At 47.5% G+C, this 20,403-nt stretch overlaps 1 protein-coding gene across 1 annotated transcript in view; it reads left to right on the top strand.

The window, feature by feature from the left end:
- ADCY9 (adenylate cyclase 9) overlaps positions 1-20,403 on the top strand; it is a 105,816-nt gene that overhangs the window by 53,587 nt on the left and 31,826 nt on the right. Inside the window, exon 3 of the mRNA XM_018040729.1 lies at positions 13,165-13,355. Within this exon, the coding sequence (XP_017896218.1) occupies positions 13,165-13,355 (191 nt within the window). The remainder of the gene's footprint in view (positions 1-13,164; positions 13,356-20,403) is intronic.

The following is a 20,403-nucleotide window of genomic DNA, read 5'->3' as shown; positions in this document are numbered from 1 at the left end:
ATTCTGAGAGATGGGAATACCAGACCACCTGACCTGCCTCTTGAGAAATCTATATGCAGGTCAGGAAGCAACAGTTACAACTGGACATGGAACAACAGACTGGTTCCAAATAGGAAAAGAAGTACATCAAGGCTGTATATTGTCACCCTGCTTATTTAACTTATATGCAGAGTAATCACGAGAAACGCTGGGCTGGAGGAAGCACAAGCTGGAATCAAGATTGCCGGGAGAAATATCAATAACCTCAGATATGCAGATGACATCACTCTTATGGCAGAAAATGAAGAGGAACTAAAAAGCCTCTTGATGAAAGTGAAAGAGGAGAGTGAAAAAGTTGGCTTAAAGCTCAACATTCAGAAAACAAAGATCATGGCATCTGGTCCCATCACTTCATGGGAAATAGATGGGGAAACAGTGGAAACAGTGTCAGACTTTATTTTTCTGGGCTCCAAAATCACTGCAGATGGTGACTGCAGCCATGAAATTAAAAGATGCTTAGTCCTTGAAAGGAAAGTTGTGACCAACCTAGACAGCATATTCAAAAGCAGAGACATTACTTTGCCAACAAAGGTCTGTCTAGTCAAGGCTATGGTTTTTCCAATGGTCATGTATGGATGTGAGAGTTGGACTGTGAAGAAAGCTGAGTGCCAAAGAATTGATGCTTTAGAACTGTGGTGTTGGAGAAGACTCTTGAGAGTCCCTTGCACTGCAAGAAGATCCAACCAGTTCATTCCGAAGGAGATCAGTCCTGGGTGTTCTTTGGAAGGAATGATGCTAAAGCTGAAACTGCAGTACTTTGGCCACCTCATGCGAAGAGTTGACTCATTGGAAAAGACTCTGATGCTGGGAGGGATTGGGGGCAGGAGGAGAAGGGACCGATAGAGGATGAGATGGCTGGATGGCATCACTGACTCGATGGATGTGAGTTTGAGTGAACTCTGGGAGTTGGTGATAGACAGGGAGTCCTGGCATGCTGCGATTCATGGGATCGCAAAGAGTCAGACACGACTGAGCGACTGAACTGAACTGACAGAGTGGCCTGTTCCTTCTTCTGGCTTGGCTTCCTCAAGAATCCTGTTTGTCTGACTGTCATCTTGGACTTCTTTGCTGGACTCCCTCCCCTACCACTTCTTGACTCAGAGTTCCTCAGGCTCCCTTCCTGGCCCCTCCTTTCTCGTCATCCTCTCCGTGGGTGTAGCAGGGACATCCCATCTCTGGTCTGGATCTCCCCTCTGATTGGGATGTTGTGACTGCCTCGTTGACGTCCTCACTGGGGGATTTTGCAAGTGTCTTACAATTAAAGAGTCCAGAACTGAGCTTCTGATCTTACCCCTCAAACCTGTGCCTACCCTGGTTTTCCTCAGCCATTGAGTAGGGTTGAACACGGGGAGTCGGCCTTGTTCCCCTTCCTCACCCCCATGTCCAGCCTGTTGGTTCTGCCTAGAACTTGTTTCATGAATCTGCCTGTTTCCACCCAGCGGTGACCCCAGGCCAGGCCGCTCTGACCCTCTGCTTGGGTCACAGCAGTAATGTCAGGGTGAGCCACTGTTGGCTCTCGATACCTTCCAGCCGTTCACCCGTCCCAGCCAGCCAGGATCTGGGTAGGGTCTTGGAGCAAAAATCAGATCGAGCATTGGTGACATTTCATCTGAATAAAGTCTGTAGTCCAGTTAGCAATATTATACCAATGTTGATTTCCTTTTCTTGATTATTGGTCTGTATTTTTAAAAATTAATTTATTTTAATTGGAGGATAATTACTTTACAATATTGTGATGGTTTTTGCCATACATCAACATGAATTGGCCATTGGTATTCATGTGTCTCCCAGTCCTGGACCCCTCTCCCACCTCCCTCCTCTTGTTCTATGTTTGACGTTGCACAATAAGACAGTAACACCAGGACAAGAGGGGTGAAGAATAAAAGGGAACTCCTAGTTCTTTTTGTAACTTTTCTGTATTGTCTAAAATTATTTCAAACTAAAAGTTTTTTTAAATGAAAATGAAAATAAAAACAGGGAAAACTGGGCTCTGTGCATCCGCACTTAAAACTCCGCCGAGGTCTCCATGCGCTGACTCAGGGTGCGCCCGCTGGGTCCAACCCTGCCCGGGGGTCCAGCCTCACCCAGGCCACACTCCTCCCTTACCCTGCTCAAGTGAGGAGCAGCTGATTGTTTATCCTTCACTCCCAGATCCAGGGGGTCAGGGACAATGGTCTCTCCTGCACGCAGTTTTGTCATTAGCGTTCGCCTGGCATATAGTGGGTGCTCAGATAGAATCAGTAGACAAGTGGCTTCTTGTTCCTGTTCAGAGCAAGTACAGTACTTTCAGTGCTTTGTTCTGTCCCCGCTTGATTTTCATGCCATGTAAATGAACCATTGCTGCAGGGGTGCGGTCAGCTCCTGCCGCGTTTGGATGGCGCGTGTGCCAGGCCTCCAGGCCAGTGCTGTCAGTCCTCAGATGAGTAAGGGAGAGGCCATGTACGGTATTAAGAGCCTTTGTCGTGGGCCTTGCCTCACGCTTGGCAGATCTCAGGAGCTCATTATTTGCTGACGGAGTGAGGAGGATAAGTTCAGAATCTTTTCCTTTTAAAATTGCTGCAGATACGCACGTACATGCACACACACACATTATATGTACAATGATGTAATAGACGCATATGCAGCATTGTGGAATTTTTCAGTTTTTTTAAAATATTCTTTCAGCTGGTTCTCTCTTGGCAGGGGGCGGTTTGGAAAGAGAACTGCAGGACTTCTGGCAGCTTGTGGGGCAGGGGCCCTGCTGTGGCCTGGCACCCGCTTTCCTGGACAACCCCTGCTGTGTCCCAAGGTGGCTTGACACAAGGCCATGTGGTGGGAGATAGGTAGAAGTGTGGCTGACGATCTTGGTGGTGAAGGTTGCATATTGTCCATGAATTTATTTTTATTCAGGAAGATAAAGAGGACACTGCAAAGGAAGTATATAGTAGAAATGGGATAACACAGGGCCATTGGGGTGGATCGGATTGAGAACCATCTGGTCTCTGGAAGGTGTCAGTATGGGTCCTCAGGGAACTTAAAGTATTTCAGAGGATCCAGTGGGAATGCTGTTTCATGATGATTCCAGATGAAGCTCAGCTTTATGCTGGGACCTGGGACTTGCCCTTGGCGTGGAGGTCCCTTCCCACGGTACCTGGCAGAATCTGGGCCTGACTCTTGGTGACCCCAGAGTTTCTGGGCTGTGACGGGGGACCAGATATTTTCACCAAGTTTGCACCAGGAAGGCACACCATGCAGGTCAGCCAGCTGCAGGGGTGAGTTTCTTGATCACTGTGGGCAGCTGCCTTGTGAGAGCAGAGGCAAGGGTGGGGTCCCTGGGGCTCACCCCGCCCTCCCGTCACAGGTGATGTCATGGCCCCCTGCGACCCTTGATCCCTTGGATGCCAGTGGACATTCGGACAGCAGGTGACAGGACAGAGGGGACCCGGGAGGAAAAGAAAGAGGGGAGGTTGGCCGAGGTGACCAGTCAGTTTACCTGCTTCACAAGTTGCCTGGGGTTGCAGGGGCCGGTCAGCAACACGGCTCACGAGACACCTTCTCCGGCCTGGCCTTGGCCGCTTGTGACAAACCCATTAGCAACATGGCCGCGTGCCTAATTCAACATTCAGGCTGGTGCAGTCAGAGAGGCCCCGCCGGATGGTCATTTGTTCAGGGGCGTGTTTTACTACATGTGTTGCTTTTAATGAGTGTGAAGGATCACCGAGCTCAGTGTTCATTTTACAAACTGCTTTTAGGAATCCTGAAGCAAATTTCCAAGCTCTCCTATTTCCTTATTCTTAAAGATTGCCTACCATTTTGTTTGCTTTCAATTTCTGTTTCTATATGTATCTGTTTCTACCGTGCTTTTCCAATTTGCCTTTGCTGCTCTTAGTGTGGAGGGCAATGTGCCCCTTGTCTTTGCTACTAAATGTCATCTATAAAAAAGTTCATACTGGTTTCACATTTAGTTTTCCTCTTTTCTCTAGCCATTTTTTTTTTAATCTTATACCTCTTCTCTAGTTAATAAAGATAAGGAGTTTTCTGTTGCCAGTTCATTCTGCTTCTCTAGTAAGGAAGCATCTAGATCGTCATTGTTCAGTGTGGTAGTAGCCAGCCGCATGTAGCTGTCTATAATTTATAATGAGAGAACATTAGAAATTTAGTTTTTCACCCATGTAGCCACATTTTGAGTGCTTCGTGGCTTGTGACTGCTGAACCAATGGCTGTAGGACATTTCCTTTGTCAGAGACTGTTCTCTTGGACTGCCAGGGGTACCTTCTTACCCCAGTAGTGCTCTTCCTGTATTATCTCATCAACCCCCTGAAAGCCTCTTCAGTTTTCTGGGACTTTTTCCTCCTGTTCCTCCCAGCCCAGCTGTGTGTGGCTGAAGGGTGGAAGGCACACGACCTAACTCTGTAGCAGTCCCAGGGGGTCTCTGAACCAGGGAAACGGAGTTGTCACCCCTCAGCCTGCTTAAGTCACAGTCTGAGGCACTCTGTGTTCCTCTCATTTCTCTAGTTTCTTTTTTTCTGCTTCAGTATGGTTTTGTGGTGCCTGGCATGCCATCTTAGCTGAGTTGGATTTCTTTGACTCTTGGGGGGCAACTTCCATTCTTGAGCTCTTCTCTTGATTTTTTTTTTCCTTTAACTAGTTCCATTTCTTTTCACAAGTTCCATTTCTTTCTTAAATGTATATTTATGACACATTCTTTGAATCAGTGGCATTTTTGCATTCAATATGTCTTTATTGATTTATCATATTTCTCTTATTTTTAACAAAACACAGGATTTATCATTGGTGTTAATGTAATACTTAGAGATTTTCTTTATTGAATAATGATGTATTTATCCAGTGGGACATTTCATAGTATTGAAAATAAATGAATGTGGATCACCTGTATCAGTATGGAGGACTCTCAAACATATTGCTGCACCAAAAAAAAAAAAAGGCAACTTTTAGAAGAATACTTGTAAAATAATATCATTTAGGTGAAGGCAAAAAAAAAAAAATATTAACTCTGAGTATTGTTATCATTACATATGTACTTAGTGAAAACCTAAAGAAACACTTGAGGAGGAGCCCCTGACCGTGGTGTTCAGGATGGTTCTATGCTCTGCTGGGGGGAGGAATCAGGTGGGGAAGGCCTGCAGGGAACCTGGATGCTGCAGACGACCCTGTGCTCCTTGGACTGGAGGGACTGCAAGTCTTTGGCCTGCTTTTCCTTACATGTTTCTATGTCTGAGAAATTTTACCATAAACTCAAAACCTGGTGCTTATTTAAAATATATGTAAATAAGAAAAAATCTAATATGGCTTTTGGTACATTTCTGTGTGTTTTTCTTTCCTTAAATTTTTTCAGCTTTATTGAGGTATAATTGACAAAATTGTAAGATATGTAAAGTATTAATTGTGATTTGATATATGAATATGTTGTGAAAGGATTCCCCTGTCTAGTTAATTAGCACGTTCATCATCTCATGTATTTATCTTTTGTGTTTGTGTATAAGAGAACATTTACGTTCTAGTCACTTAGTAGATTTCAATTATATAATATGGTATTGTCAGCTGTGGTCACCACAGTTTACATTAGCCCCTCAAACTGTATTTCTGTATTTTTAACATAGTGATTTAGCTGTTAGTTTCATGTTTGACTCGTTGTGACTCCACAGACTGTAGCCCACCAGACTCTCTCTGTTCATGGGATTTCCCAGGTGGGAAACTGGAGTGGGTTGCCCTTTCCTTCTTTGGAGGATCTCCCCAACCCAGGGCTTGAACATGTGTCTCCTGCATTGGCAGGTGGATTCCTTACCACTGAGCTACCCAGAAAGCCCATTTTTTGGTGGTGTTGGGAATAACACATTTTTCTTTCCTGTGATGCCAGCTGCTCTTTATGCCTCCTCTTGTCCAGAAACTCAGCTGTGGGGTTTTGGGCCAGCGCCTCTACAGCATAGGGACCTGCTTGCTGGAGTGTCTGCCCCTGCTCCCCAGAAAGTCTGAGCCCCTGGCCTTCTGCCTGGGTCTGCCTCTCCTTTAGTAAAGCCCCACTCTCCACCCTTAGACGAGGGGACTGTCAAGGTTCATCCACCCTTCTTGGGCATGAGAGGTTGTTTGCTGCAGTGCCAGGCCACATTTTTATGTAGGTCGCATCTTTGCGTGTCCATGTGCCCCCTGCATTGTCCCTCGACCTCTTCTCACAGGTGGGCACTTAACTACTCCCTGCCTTGGTTTCACTTCCAGTTTGCCTCTGGGAGAGTCTACAGCATAGCTGTGATTTTCTTGAGGCAGGAATTATAGTGGGAGGCTAGCATGGGAGAAGGAACCCCTGGCCGGTGATCCCCCACCCCGTGGAGGGGTGTGCTCTTGACCTCTCTTCTGTTGCCCAGCAATACTTTTCAGGTTATCAAGAACAGACCACACAAACGCAGCTGAGAAAGATCTGAGAAAGGAAGACCACCTCTAGTGCTGAAGTGAAATCAGAGAAGCCGGAGATGTCCAAGACGATATTGCTTCCTGATCAGGAAGTAGGGATTGGGGTTTCCCAGTTCTGGGCTTGCGCAAGTCTGCCTCTGGCAAGAAAATGCCATCTGGGAAACCGTTTCTGGCAGCATTCCAGCTGGTATGCAAAACACTCATCGAAAGAGAGAAAACTTTGATGTGACCTGAAAACTGGTTGACTTGGAAAGTGAGGACACTCGCAGCAGGCGTGTGACTGTGCTGAAAGTGTGATCTGGGAGTCTGCCAGAGGCTGCATAAACATTCCCACGAAGGAACAGGTGGAGATGGCGCATGCCATTGCTCCTAGGAAAGGCTAGTCAGGAGTGGCAAGAACTGTGGGGTTTTGTTTTTGCATAAGCTAAAGTCTCCAGGTGAGGGAGGGTGAAGCTGTCAGCGTTGCCTTCCGTCCCAGCTGTAGATGCTCCCAGGAAATGTCTCAGTGGTGGCTCCCCTGCCTCTGCAGATGAAGGTCCTGGTGGGTGAGAGGGGAGCGGCAGTGCTGGGGGGCTGGCAGAGCCCCGCTGTCTGCCACAGCGTGGCGAGGCTGTAGCCCCGCTGCTCGGGCAGGCTTGTTGTGCAGCGCGGTGAGCACTTGTCGTCTGATGGGTGTTGCGTCAGTGGTCTGGGAAGACAACCTGCGTGTCAGCCCAGCTCTTCTGGACTGGCCTGTAGCAGTGAGTGTTGCAAATTTGCTGATTCTTGGAGATATCTCGTGAAGGTCAAACTTCTGTTGTGTTTTGTTTAATCTCTCTCAGACTTCTGAACTCTTGCCATGTTGAATTTTTAGTTCTTCAAGGCTGTTTAGCCTTATTTCTTATTTATATGTTTTTCCACCCTAGCTCTACTGTGTTATCTACTTCCAAGCCTTTCTTTGTAATATTTTTCTTTCACCTGCTACTGCCCGCTCCTTTACCTTGAATTCCCAAGGACAGTGTATTTCTTACTGACTTTTTTTTTTTTCGTTTCTCCTTCAAATCTCAGGACTGTTGCATCTTAATGTTTGTGTAGGTTTTGTTTTTTAAAAAAGAAGCAGCCTCATTGAGGTGTAATTAACATACTGTACAGTACATACTTCCAAAGTATACAGGGCAGCCGTCACCACCATCTAACTTCAGAATATTTTCATCATTTCCCCCAAAAGGAACCCTGGCCCATTAACAGTCGTTCCCCATCCCTCAACCCCCAGACCTCTGGCTACCACTAGGCTGCTTTCTGTGGCTTTGCCTATTCTGGGCAATTCACATCAGTGGGACTATGTCAGACGCAGCCTTTTGTGTCTAGCTTCTTTCGCTTAGTGTCCTATAGCTTTATTTCCATTTCAATATATTCCCCTTTTGGGGTTTTATTTTTCAATTATTTAGCTTATTCCCAGATCTTAAATTAAATCTCTATTATTTATTTTCTAGAACTTATCTTCCATTATCTGTGTTCTGTGTGCAAATCTGCGACTCTTAAAATTAATTTTTAAACTATTAGTTTAACTATTAAGTTAAAATCTTAAAATTAGTATTTCTCAGGTCTCCAGGGGGAAGAGTACAGTCTGTGTCTCCTGTAACTGCCACAGACGTGACCCAACGTGCTCGCCTATGTCTGATGGCCACTGGGTCACCGTTAGGTGAATAACAGTTCATTAGTTGTCAGTTCGTCTTAGTTCCTGACACCTTTCCTTCTAGCTGTCTTGTTTCGTAGTTGCTTCTGATTGTTAAATTCTGTCATATGTAGTATTCCAGAATAGTTATCATAGACCCTCACTTTCCTTTTGTTTTCTAACTGTAAATATGCCTTTTGTCACTGGTGAACCTCCTGCCAGCACAGACTTGACTGCATGTGATTCTTTCTTCTTGTCGGTGGTCTCTGTCCTCCCCCTCACCCCCTCACTGCCAGCTTCCCGTCCTCCCATTTAACCCTTCGTGAGCATTACTGCATGCCCTTCCTCGGTCCTCTCTGACTTCCTCTTGAGTGTTCCTGGAGCTGCCCCGAGGGGAAGCACTGACTCCTTTAATCCTCACATCAGCCCTGTGAAGTGGGTCATCATTAGGTGACTTGTATTTCCATTTTAGGTCACGGTTTTCATCTGCACTGTTGTGAACACTGGAGCAGTCCTTTTTCTTATCCATTCCTTTCAACACTCAGCCCAGGTCCCTGCCCTCAGTAGGTTACTCAATAAATATTTTGTTTGCTGGGTAAGTGAATGTGAGAATGAGCCAATGAATGAAAGAGATGGTTAGTACCCAGCAGACTGTTTCCATAAAGAGCCAAATGCTGTCTTTCAAAGAAGTCATTTTGTAGCTTTTGAAGACCTGTAGTATTAAACCCTAATTCGGGAGCTTCTTAGAGGTGCAGGGAGTGGGTCTTTGAAGGTGGTTACACTGGCCTCTCCCTGCGCTGGTTTCCAACACTGAGCAGGGTAGCACTTCCTCTTGACAAGTAGGAAAGTTCAGAAGACAGCTCATGGGAGCGTGGTCACCAGGTGATTGCCCGGTCACTCACCTTTGGCCGTTACATGTACCCATTCCTGCGAAAACAATGAAGGCTGGCACAGGGGGTGCCAGCCACGGGAGCAGGTATGGGGCAAGTGTGTGCACGTGTGTGTTCTTGTAAGAGTTTGCGGGTTGGGCTAAATGTGTAGTCAGGATCAAGCCACGTAGGCACAGTGCCCATCACTTCAATTTTTAAGAAGAGGGTAAGTCTCACCCACAGCCATTTGCTATCTTGAGAACTTGTGATTTATTGTCAGGTGTTGCGACAATCAAGATAAATCACCTCCTTGCAATTAATTAATTGTTTCACGTAGGAGTAGAGAGGGCTTAGGCCCATCCACAATGTTTTGATGTTAACAAGATGGAAAAAAAAATTTTTTCCCCACCAAAACTTTTGGTCTTCTTAAGCAGAAGCAATAGATAGTTATGAAATATCTATAATTTTGTAGGCCCTGGTTATTTGGTAGATTAAGGTTGAACAGTTTTAGTCTTTATTTTCTGTGTTGACTGACTGCATTTTAGTTTAAATAATGCTCATGCTACTTGGTCCTCACAGACCTAGTTAGCAGGAAGAATTTGTTACAAAGTGAAGTGAGTTTTTAGACTGGTTGTGAATTAGCCCAAGCCGATGGCCTCCCCTTATATTTATTGTTTTAAGCTCCCAGCGGTCTGCTGTGTCACGCCTCTAACTCCCAAGGTCATGCCTCCAGGCATTCTTTCCTTCCTGATTAGTCTCCTCTTTTCTTTCGGGTTGACACTCCTGTCCTTGGTTCTTGGGTTGGGATATCGCCCTCCAGAGCAAAAGTCCTGCAGAAAAAGACAGAAATAAAGAGGCCAGAATCGTCTTTCTTTTCCAAAATGAACTTTGGCACTCACTCAAATTACACTCAGCTCACGAAAACTAGACATGAGTTGTGTGCAAGGCTTAGGTTTTCTCCTCAAAGAACTGATGCTATAGTTAAGGCTGTTGACCACGTCAGCCTCTTGAGCACATGCAGCCACAGAGGGCACTTCTGCCTGTTGGAAGCTCTGGGTACCTTCTCTAGCTGCTGTGAAATTAAGCCAATGGAAGGCATCCACACTGGTGAGGTTCAAAGTCAATTACCAGGAAAGAATATAAGAAATCTTATTAATTGTTCTCCTGTTTACACTGTACGTAAGAAAATAAATAATTCAGCTGCCTTATTTTGACCTTCCACTCAAAGAGAGCCGTCCTAACGAACTTGGACCCCTGGTTCTCTCTGTGTGGTTACTCATTAAATCCTTATGTCTTATGACCTCTCCTGACTGAAGAGTTTAAAGGGGCTGCAGCCCAGTCACCTGGCCCAAGTACCTTCCCTGGGATAGGTCACATCTGGCCTGGCCACTCCAGTTTCAGCAGAAGGTTACACTTTACACTTAAACTTTTCATATTGAAGCATAAATTGAAAGTTGCTTAACTTGGTTACCGATTTGCTCACACATCCGTGTGTCTGACCTTTGGCATACTAGCACTGCTGTCTTACTAATACAGGTTCCCTAGGGGCTCACCAGAGGAAAATTCTAGTTAGGAGCAAATTCGGAGCAATTATTGATTTAACAGTCCTCCAAATGCTTTTGTACACAGAAGGAGCGTAAAAAAAGACTCCCAGCGATAAGCAGGCCAAACACACTGGTTGATAGTAGTAGCTAATGTTACTGACTTTTTGCCATGTGCCAGGCGCTGCTGTGAAGGCCACACGTGTGCTAATCATTTAATCCTCCAGTCAGCCCTGTGGGGTGAGTCCTGTTCTCAGCGGGACGCAGAGCCATGAAGAGTCTCACTCTGTCACACATGTCGAAGGGACGGAGCCTGAAGCCCGGGGCTCCCCTGCCCTTGGAAGCTACGTGCCCTCACCCGTCCCACCTACTGGCCGTGAAGCCTTGCCTGCTGCCCCACACTTTGGGGGGCAGGTTTCTGCCCCTGCCGTTGTCTCCCACCTCCTTTGTCCCGAGTCCCTCCGCACCCACTTGTGGCCAATGTTCCCAGGGCTCCCCAGTTTTTCCTCAGCCTCCTGCCCGCTTCTTCCACCTTCTCCCCATGGCCCCAGCGTGAAGGTTCCTGGAGTGGGCCTGCCCTGCACAGGGCATGGACTCCAGCACCTCTGTGACCACCCCTCTCCCCCACATGTCCTCTGTTCCAGCCACGCAACACTCAACCTCCACCCCCAACTCTACCCACCAAATACTCCCTTTCTGGAGGCCACTTCCCCAGTTATTCTGTCGACACCCATGGCCTGACCGTGGCTGCCCCAGCCCCTGGTCCTGGCGGCTCTCACGGGGCAGGCCTCTCTTTATCATGTCTTCCTCAGCGTGGAGGAGACGTCACCCAGGAGGCTCCCTGAGCCGCTGAGTCTTTGCAAGGTGCACCCTGTCCCATGCCTCCTGGGCCTGGACCCGCTGCTGAGGTCCCCCTGCGGAGCCGCCCTGTGTGGGGAGGGCCATGGCCACTGTGTTCACACTTGTCCCCTCCAGCACGATCACAGTGCATCGTAAACAGAGGCTCCTGAAGTGGCAGCTCGGTAGCTACAATTCAGAGCGAGAACAGCAACAAGCCTCAGGGGTGTCCCCCCCCAAGGCAGGCGTCGGAGCTTACGCTGTGGAGCTGGCACCATGCCCTGCATCCCCGGGCAGAGGTATTCTAGTTAACGTTCCCTCTCTAGTTTATGCGCAGTCAGTCAGGACTGTGACTAATCCTATACATATTTGGGATGTATATTTGTTTTGGAAAAAATACATGGACGTTCAGGACCTCAGGTTAAGAGTGAGCATTTAATACTCTCCTTGGAGTCAGTCAGTATCTAAAATTATTCATCTCAGTCTTTGGATTCCCACCTCTGAGTTGGCTGCACTTCTGGGTGTCTTTAGGTGTCGTCGACAGATTCTCAGAATAGTTGACTTAAAAACATACATGAAAAAAAAAGTACACCATACAGTACTTTACAAGGAGGGAGAGAGAGAAAGAAAGGTGAAGTGGCAAGATGGTTTAGCTATAAAATGGTTAAGGATTATTGAGGAAGTAGTCCAGGGTCATTTGATTAATTTTAGAGTATTTATTAAATATGAATTGATTGTGAGAAACTATGGATTCAGAAGTGTAGACACTGGCCACCTCTTGATTGAGTCTCTCGATGATGACTTTTCTTTACCACCTTCTGCTGCAGCTTAAACTCTTCAAGATGGAAACCCTGCTTTGTTCTTATTTTATTCTCTGTGTACAGCATACACCAGGCCTAAAATAAATATTTATTGAATAAATCATATTGTCACTCCCTTTCATAAATTCACAGTCTGGGTCAAATTCCAGTAAGGACTAACAATGGATTTCTTTCAGTCAGGCTTGCTTCTTTTGCAGAAAGCCCTTGGGTTCCATCTGGAAAAGCTGTTCCTTGTTACCTTCCCATCAGATAGTCCTGCACACCCAGAGCAGGGCCCACCACTCGTCACAGCGGCTTCCCAGGGGAGTGTATACTGCTACCACAGCCTTTAGTGGGCATTGTAAAGTTGTAGGCTAGGTGTCCACTTAACCAGCTTTTATTGTTTGTTTTAAACGAGGATTTGGTGAGAGAATAAAATTCCCATAGACGGCACCTTGACATATGCTGACGTTCCTGCCATGAATGTCTGGATCCCATAGAAACTCGATGAACGTGAATCGAGGGGGCGCTGAGTTCCCCGATGGCACACATCCTGGTCTTCCCCTTCAGAGTGTTTGGCAGTCCCTGATGTAGGTAACACGGTCTGTAATGACCCTCACGTCTAGAGTGGCCAATGTGAAGAGCAACAATACAGATAGAAACAAACCACAGAATTGTAGAGGGTCCACCATCAGTGGGCTCTGCCGCTGGCAGAAAGAGGCCACGAGACCCTTCCAAGGAGGGACTTTTAACCCCCATTTCAGCCCCAGAACGTGACACGAGCTGCCACCACTCAGAGGAAACACAGCTGGAAGACACGGTGTGTCCTGGAGGCGGGTGTTCTCCGTGAGGCTGTGCGTCTCTGGGAAGCTCACGGGTGCAGTAGTGAAAATATGACCTTTTCTCATTTTCACTTTACTCTCAACTTTCCAGGAGAGTGTCCCGCGTAGAGAGCAAGACGGAGCTGCGTTTCGACCACCGCTGGTGTCACCTGTGCTGACTGTAATTTTTATCCATAGGTTTGAAGACATACCTGATAGCGGGTCAGAGAGCGAAGGAGTCTCACTGCAGCTGTTCAGAGGCCTTACTTTCTGGCTTTGAGGTCCTTGACGGCTCACGGGTGTCCTCAGGCCCTAGGGGACAGGGGACAGCGTCGCCAGGGAGTGTCAGTGACTTGGCGCAGACTGTCAAAACCTTTGATAACCTTAAGGTTAGTTTTTTTTTTTTTTCCTACTTCTAAAACATGATATTAATTCTGCAGTAGAACATGTGAAGTAATAAGCAGCCTTCAGGTCTGTGGCAGAGACTTGGAATGCCCTTTCATTTCTTTTTTTTTTTAACATTTTAAAATTTAGTATAAGGTTAGCAGCGTTTTGCATTTTTAATATCTTTGCTTTTATGATATTTTATGCACCACCATTTTCTTTTTACACATAGACTTGCTTCTAACTTGAGTTACTATTTCCTTTCTCTATGAGCTACGATGTCTTGGGGGGGATTTCTGAAAGATCACGAAACGTGATGATAGTCAAGGTGATTCTCTCAGCGTCTTGCCTTGAGGCCTAGTTCGTATCTTATTTCAGAGACCACTTTCTCAAGTTACTCATACGTCTCCTGAAATCCAATGTTTTATATAATTAGGTTTGGTGGTGTGGGTAAAGCCTGTGCTGTATAGCTCCCTGGAAGAGTGCAGGCTTGCCAAGAACATTCTAGTAGTTCATCAGTGGGACAGAGATGACCTGGTGGTTGCATCGCTGCACCCATTCCTGTCCTAACAGACCACCGAGGAATTAACGCAGTGGACCCTGAGCCTGCAAAATCACTCTAATATGCGAGTCGCTCCTCAGTTGATGTAGTTCCAGTACTGCACCAATACCTTTTGTTTATCTTTAGTTTACATATTTGCTGTTTCTTTTTCTTTTTTTTTTTTTTAAGAGACAGTTAACACCTTTTCACTTCACTGTTTTGTGCTCTCAAATAACACTGTGATGTGTGGTCAGGACAATGGCCTGCCGGTGTGGCTGTGAGCAGCACGTTCCCGCGTGTCCTCATCCATTAACACAGTTGAAAGCTAGCGGCCTTGGTGTTTCATGGTGTGGCATTTGGCTGCAGTCTCCAGCTTATTTCACTGTGTTGGACTCCGTGGTGCCTCTCCTCCAGGTACCACGTGTGGGTCCCGTGTTCAGGTTTGTGGACTGCACACGCATCACTTGTTTCCTTGGTGCAGGGTTTCTCAGTCTCGATACTGCTGGTGTCAGCTTCAGCCTCGACTCCATCGACACTCTAGGTGGAGAACTCTTTGGACGGGGGCGCCCTATGCACTGTGTGATGCTAAGCAGCCTCCCTGGCCTCCCCCTGCTGAATGCCAGGAGCACCCCCTCCTCCCAGGGTGTCAGCCCCGGTCTCTAGGCCTAGCCCCATGGCCCCTAGCAGGAGGGGAAAGGTGCAGTCACCCCTGCTGAGGAGAGGGTGTTAGCCCTGCTTCTCCCCCACGCTCTCTGGCGGGTGTGTCGCAGTGGGTGTGGCAGAGATTTCCACAATGCCTGCACACTTTGGAGCCAACTCCTTTGCCTGGGTGGCTGTCTTCCAGGAATCAGAGAGAGGAACCCCCTTCCCACACCACCCCACATCTCAGAGGCCAGCACTGAGCAAGGCGAGGCCGGGAAGAGAAGGCAGGGGACAAAAACGTGGCTTCCAAGCCCAGCCTTCTTACTGGAGGAGAAAGTGTTTCCTCAGGCTTCCAACTGGGCTATAGCCAAGTAGAGAAACAGCTCAAGCCAGAAGTAGACGCTTCGCTGCATTTGTGTGCCACTTAAGATGATGTGCGCGTGTGTCTGTGAGGCGGGGCCCTCGTGGACCTTAGTGCGCCACATGCCTGCAGCATTAGTGACAGCGGTTCTGCACTCAGTTGCCTTACGAAGGTGTTTTGTCTTCCCGACAACATTTCTTATTCTAGTTATAAATCTACTTATATACTTAGGTATTTTGGGTCTGGTTAGGCAAAAGCAATTTAGCATACTCTGTTGCCATGTGTAAGTTTTCCAGATAATCTTGTGATCCCTGAAGGATTTCTGTGCCCCTTCCCGGAGGGGGCGATGAGAGCATATGAAGTGTCCTCTCAAATTAGTTTTGGGAGGAGAACAGGATATCCCCATCTTGAGACGAGGACACCCTGAAGGTAATGTTCCTAGATTCACGGAGTGGAAGGAGCGGGAGGAGACAGGAGGCCTGGTCTCCATGCCAGGATTTGCCACTCAGGGTGCCTCCTCACAGCCCTGCTCTGGGCCCTGGTTCCTGGGCGTCAGCTGGGCCAGGGCATGCGACTGAGAGTCATTCGCTCCGGAGACCTGAGTGAGTCCCTGTGAACTGTCATCCTAGACTTGAAAGGCAGAAAACTGAGGTTTGCTGTAAAGAATACGTTGATTATGATCTGGCAGGCAAGGTCTCCCCTCCGGTAGGGGTCTGTGAACGAGGCACAAGTGCACGAGCACTCACTGGGCCCACGCCTCTGGGAAGATTCCTCCTGTGAGCAGGCAGTGCCTCACGTGGGTCCCTGGCCTGTCGCCAGTGTCATCCACACTACCGTGAGCTTTTCTAATTTGCTGGGTCACAGACAAGTTCCTCCCTGTCCTTTCCCAGGATCTACAGACTCTCTCTGTCAACAGGCTTCTTTCCCTTGGTTGCTGCTGCCACCCTGGCCATCAAGAGTTGGCTCCCGTGGGCATTTCTATCTCCCTATATCCCCCGACCCCTGCCCAGCACGGGAAACCCTGCCCAGCTGAAGGGGCCTGTCAGAGAGAGGGTTTCCCCAGGTAGGGTCCCTTGAGCAGTAGTTTCTCAGGATGGCATAGGTGTCAAGTATGGGAAAAGTGTTCTGCAGTCAAGTCAGTGTGGGTTAAGTGACACTGGAAGTGTCTCTTTGCTCTAGGCCTGCTCAGAGCTTAGCACAGTAACGTGCACGGATAGGTCTCGAGAGAGTGAAGTGGTGTGCAGAGTTCTCTGGCCTCTTCACCACAGATTTCTTCTTTCAAGCTGTACCTTTTGGGGGCCTGCTTGTCTAGTGGAAGGAGTTCTATAACCAAGCCCAAGGATTCCTGTGTCTGCAACAGAGTCAGGGTTTATCTGCAGTTGCCAAGCAATATGGTGGGAGATGAGCCTCAGACCCACTCCTGCTTGGTCTCTGAGTTAAAGAGGGAAGACTAGTGAAGCTGGAGTTAGTCATCGTGTTGTGGTATTTCTTAATTGTGGTTTCAGGAGTCAGGATGGCTCTGGCTCGTGATTCTCTGGCCTGGGGTCCCTGGTGGCCTGTGGCTGGGGTCTGTGGCTCATCTTGCCCTGGAAAAAGCAACCTGACGGTGACGCCAACAGCAGCGATTCAACGCGTTGATGATGCTGTCGGCAACACCATCTTAGTCTCCTGACAGTGGCTGTGGTGTGTTCAGTTAGCCCAGCGTCGAGGTCAGAGGGCACAGGAAAGGGAATAAGGTTTTGGGTAGAGAGATTGATCATAAACTCAGCAGGGGAACTCGGTGTTGGAGTGACTCAGCTGCAGTTTAAGAAAGAACCAAGGATTTAGAGGAAAGGGGTTGCATAAACTCTCGGGGAGTGAATCCATGCTTCTGGTCCTGTCACGCCTCTCTCCTGTGATGCGCTTGCTTCCTGTCCCCACAGACTCCCCTCTTGCTGTTGCCCTACAGCCCCCTTAGTTTTCTGTGATTCCTCCAGCCAGTAACGCCACCTCCCTGTCTTTGAAGTCTAGCTCAGTTAGTCTGTGCCACTTGGTTATAACACACACAACCTGAAATATGTGCTTTCTCTCTTGTGCACCTTCCTGTGAGCTCTTTGCACGCAGGGCCCATGTGTTACATAACTTCAGTTTCTCCTGAGTGCCTAGCATGGTGCCTGGCATGAAGTAGATAAGCATAGCTTCCTCTTGGCTTTTTTAGCTTTTTCATGATGCACTAGCTCTGTAACTCTGCAGAGCTAGACTGAGGGCTGCACTGGAAGCCTGGGCAGAACTGAGCAAGCCAAGGCGAGTGCCTGCAGAGGTCTTGTTTTCTGCTCCTGTCACTTGCACCCCATGTGTCTGTAAGTTATCAGCCTGTTCACAGCTGGAGAATTGCCCCCTGACATTTCATCAAATAGTCTGAGTACGGTGATGACCTGCTAAGAAACAGTAGTGGTGTCAGAGGTCAAGGGCTTTGGTCCTGAGGTTTTAGGTCAGAGGGAACCCTTCACACCCAGGCCTTGGCTTCTTGAGTGACTGGCTGTGAGTGATGCTGCTCAGGAAGGTCCTGGCATCCCATATTGTGGGGAAGGGGGTCCCCTAGAGCGCTGGCGCTCACCCACTGAGCCCCGTGAGCTGTGAGAGCATCTTACGTCGCCTCTGAAAGGCCTCCCCAGGAGGTATCTGCTTGGCTGATCCTCGTGCATTTGCCTCAGTCCCTTATTCAGAACACAGGGCATGTGCTCACAGGGCCTTTTTCCCTGTTTGCAGTGGGTAATGAGGCTAGTGGTATCGATTTGGCCACGTAGGGGCGATTCAGACAGGGCCTGTTCCAGCTCATAAGGGTTATATTATACTTATATGGCTCTCGTGGTAAAGAATCTGTCTGCTTTTGCAGGAGAGGCAAGAGATGTGGGTTCGATCCCTGGGTCAGGAAGATCCCTGGAGGAGACCATGGCAACCCAATCCAGTATACTGGCCTGGGGAATCCCATGGACAGAGGAGCCTGGCGGGCTATAGTCCATAGGGTCGCACAGTCGGACATGACTGAAGCGACTTAGCATGCACACATACACCTGGGACCACCCTGCTGTTTCAGTTGCTGTGGCTTTTTAAATGACTCTAAGAAAATGATCACCTCTTTGATCTCCTTGTTATTTATATGTGAAGTCATTATGAATAGGCTCAATCCAGTTTGAGGACATGAGGGCCTTTTATTTCATTGTATCAGTAGATGGAAAAAGTAACAGACTTTTCTCTTTCTCTGTCTGTGTGTGTGGTTTGGGCATGAGTGCTCAGTTCTGTCTGACTCTCCGCAACCCCATGGGCTGTAGCCCGCCAGGCTCCTCTGTCTATGGGATTTTCCAGCTGAGAATGCTGGAGTGGGTGCCATTTCCTCCTCCAGGGATCTTCCTCCTCCAGGGATCTTCCTGACCCAGGGATTGAACTCACGTCAGTTTAGACATTAAATATTTATTGTAAAAGGGCTTCCCTGGTGGCTCAGAGGTTAAAGCGTCTGCCTGGAATGCGGGAGACCTGGGTTCAATCCCTGAATTGGGAAGATCCCCTGGAGAAGGAAATGGCAACCCATAGTTGTCTGAGTTAACTGGTGGTGATGGTTGCACAATTCTGTGACTATACTAAAGACTATGAATTATATACCTTAGATGGTGAGTTGGATAGATACAATGTGAATTGTACCTCCATGAAGCTGCTGTACAAATAAGTACATAGTAATCTGAATGCTGGCTCTGAAATGTGGATGCAAAGCCAGTTTTTTTGTTTTTTTTTTTTAAAGAACTTTTCAATTTGCGTCTATGTTTTTAGTCATGTGCATGTTTTCTTCAATTAGGAGGAAGCACATCACGTATAAATCGATAGCTCTTCCTTGTAGAACAACTCCAGCTAATAGATTATAAAAAGAATGAGAGAAAGAAAATCAGCTTTAGAGCATCACAGTAATAATTGCTTCAGGCAAGATCCATTGGTGAGTTCTAACTGAAGTGGATAAAAGTTTAGGGACAAACAGGACATTTGCATAGCCTCCAAGCATCTCCCTTCAGGTAGTTATTCATTTTAAAGGGAAAGATATTGAGGGAGTTCCCTGGTGACCCAGTGGTTATGGCTCTGCACTTTCACTGCCCTGGCCCAGGTTTAGTTCCTGGTCAGGGAACTGAGATCGCCCAAGCTGTGCAGCCCAGCCAATAAATGAACAAATAAAGGGAAGAAGAGTAACTTGGCAGTGGAAAACCTAGCAGAGCCCACCTTCAATGATGGTTAGCATCACGATGAATGAAACCAACCCCCACCACCGCATGTTATGTGCAGAGAAGAGTGCATCCCCTCTATGGGATTCTTCCCTCAAACCCCAAACCTCCATCAACTTCTGAGAAAACATTAGCTAAATCCAAGTTCAAGGGCCAGGACTCATCAAAAGCATCAGACTGGAGGAGACTAAATGTGCGTGGGATCCTGGAACAGGGAAAGAACATCTGAATGAAAACTGCATCAGGGACTTCCCTGGTGGCCCAGTGGTTAGGACTCCACGGCTGGAGCCACAGGTTCGATCCCTGGTCGGGGAACAAAGATCCCACATGCCATGTGCCATGGCCAAAATAAATAAATAAAGTAAAATATATACAGTGAAAGCAAATCTGTTGCAAATAGTGGAATGAATTTTGACAAATCAGTATTTTATTTTTTTTTAATCTGCAGTGTGGTTAATAATATGGTGCCAGTGTTAAGGTCTTAGTTTTGATAACTGGACCACGGTTCATGTACGATACTAACTTTCGGTGAAGCTTGGGTTTTCATATGGGACTCTCTGAATTGTCTTTCCCACTCTGTTTAAGTCTAAAAGTGTTTCAAAGTAAAACATTAAGTATACACATACAAAATATTATGTTTGTATTGTTTTGTTACAAATATAGGTATTACTGTTATGCACTACGCTACACGTGAATTGAAATGGGAAGGTTAGTCCAGTTCATTCAGTTGCCATCATCAGGTAATAGAGTATTGCACACGTAGGGAATTTCCGCAAATACCAAATATTTTCTTACTTTGACTTTCTGATGGAACTTTATCATAGCACAATGACACTCTTCTTGTCTTGTCAGCCTTGGTCATTAAACTCAGTGGTCGTTCAGGGCTCAGAAAGCTGAGGAGGTTTCCAGGGTTCTGCACTCCCTGACTTGGAGGCTTCGCGCCTGGTTCCTACAGCTGTGTGTTTCGTCTGTCTGTTACTTTGCCTCCAGTATTTGCAGGCCGTCCGCTTGCTGTTCTTACCGCTTCTGGATGCCTCTCATTTCCTGTAATAACTACTGCTTCTGCCTCCCTCTAATATCTGGCTCCTACTTTTCTCTAGGATTTTGCTGACGGCAGTCTTCCATTTGGGAGTGTGCATGCCTGTGTCGACCCACTGGCTTGGGGAGAGTGCCTGGCCCTCCCGTGACAGGCTGCAGCCTGGGCAGCCTCTGCCCCACGTGGCAGGTGGCCCCTGTTCACCCAGAGGTGTCACATGTGTGGTTGG

This window comes from Capra hircus, chromosome 25 (assembly GCF_001704415.2).
Source record: "Capra hircus breed San Clemente chromosome 25, ASM170441v1, whole genome shotgun sequence".
Taxonomy (NCBI): domain Eukaryota; kingdom Metazoa; phylum Chordata; class Mammalia; order Artiodactyla; family Bovidae; genus Capra; species Capra hircus.
The sequence above is the reverse complement of the archived record's forward strand: the minus strand, read 5'-3'. Positions and strand labels throughout refer to the sequence as shown.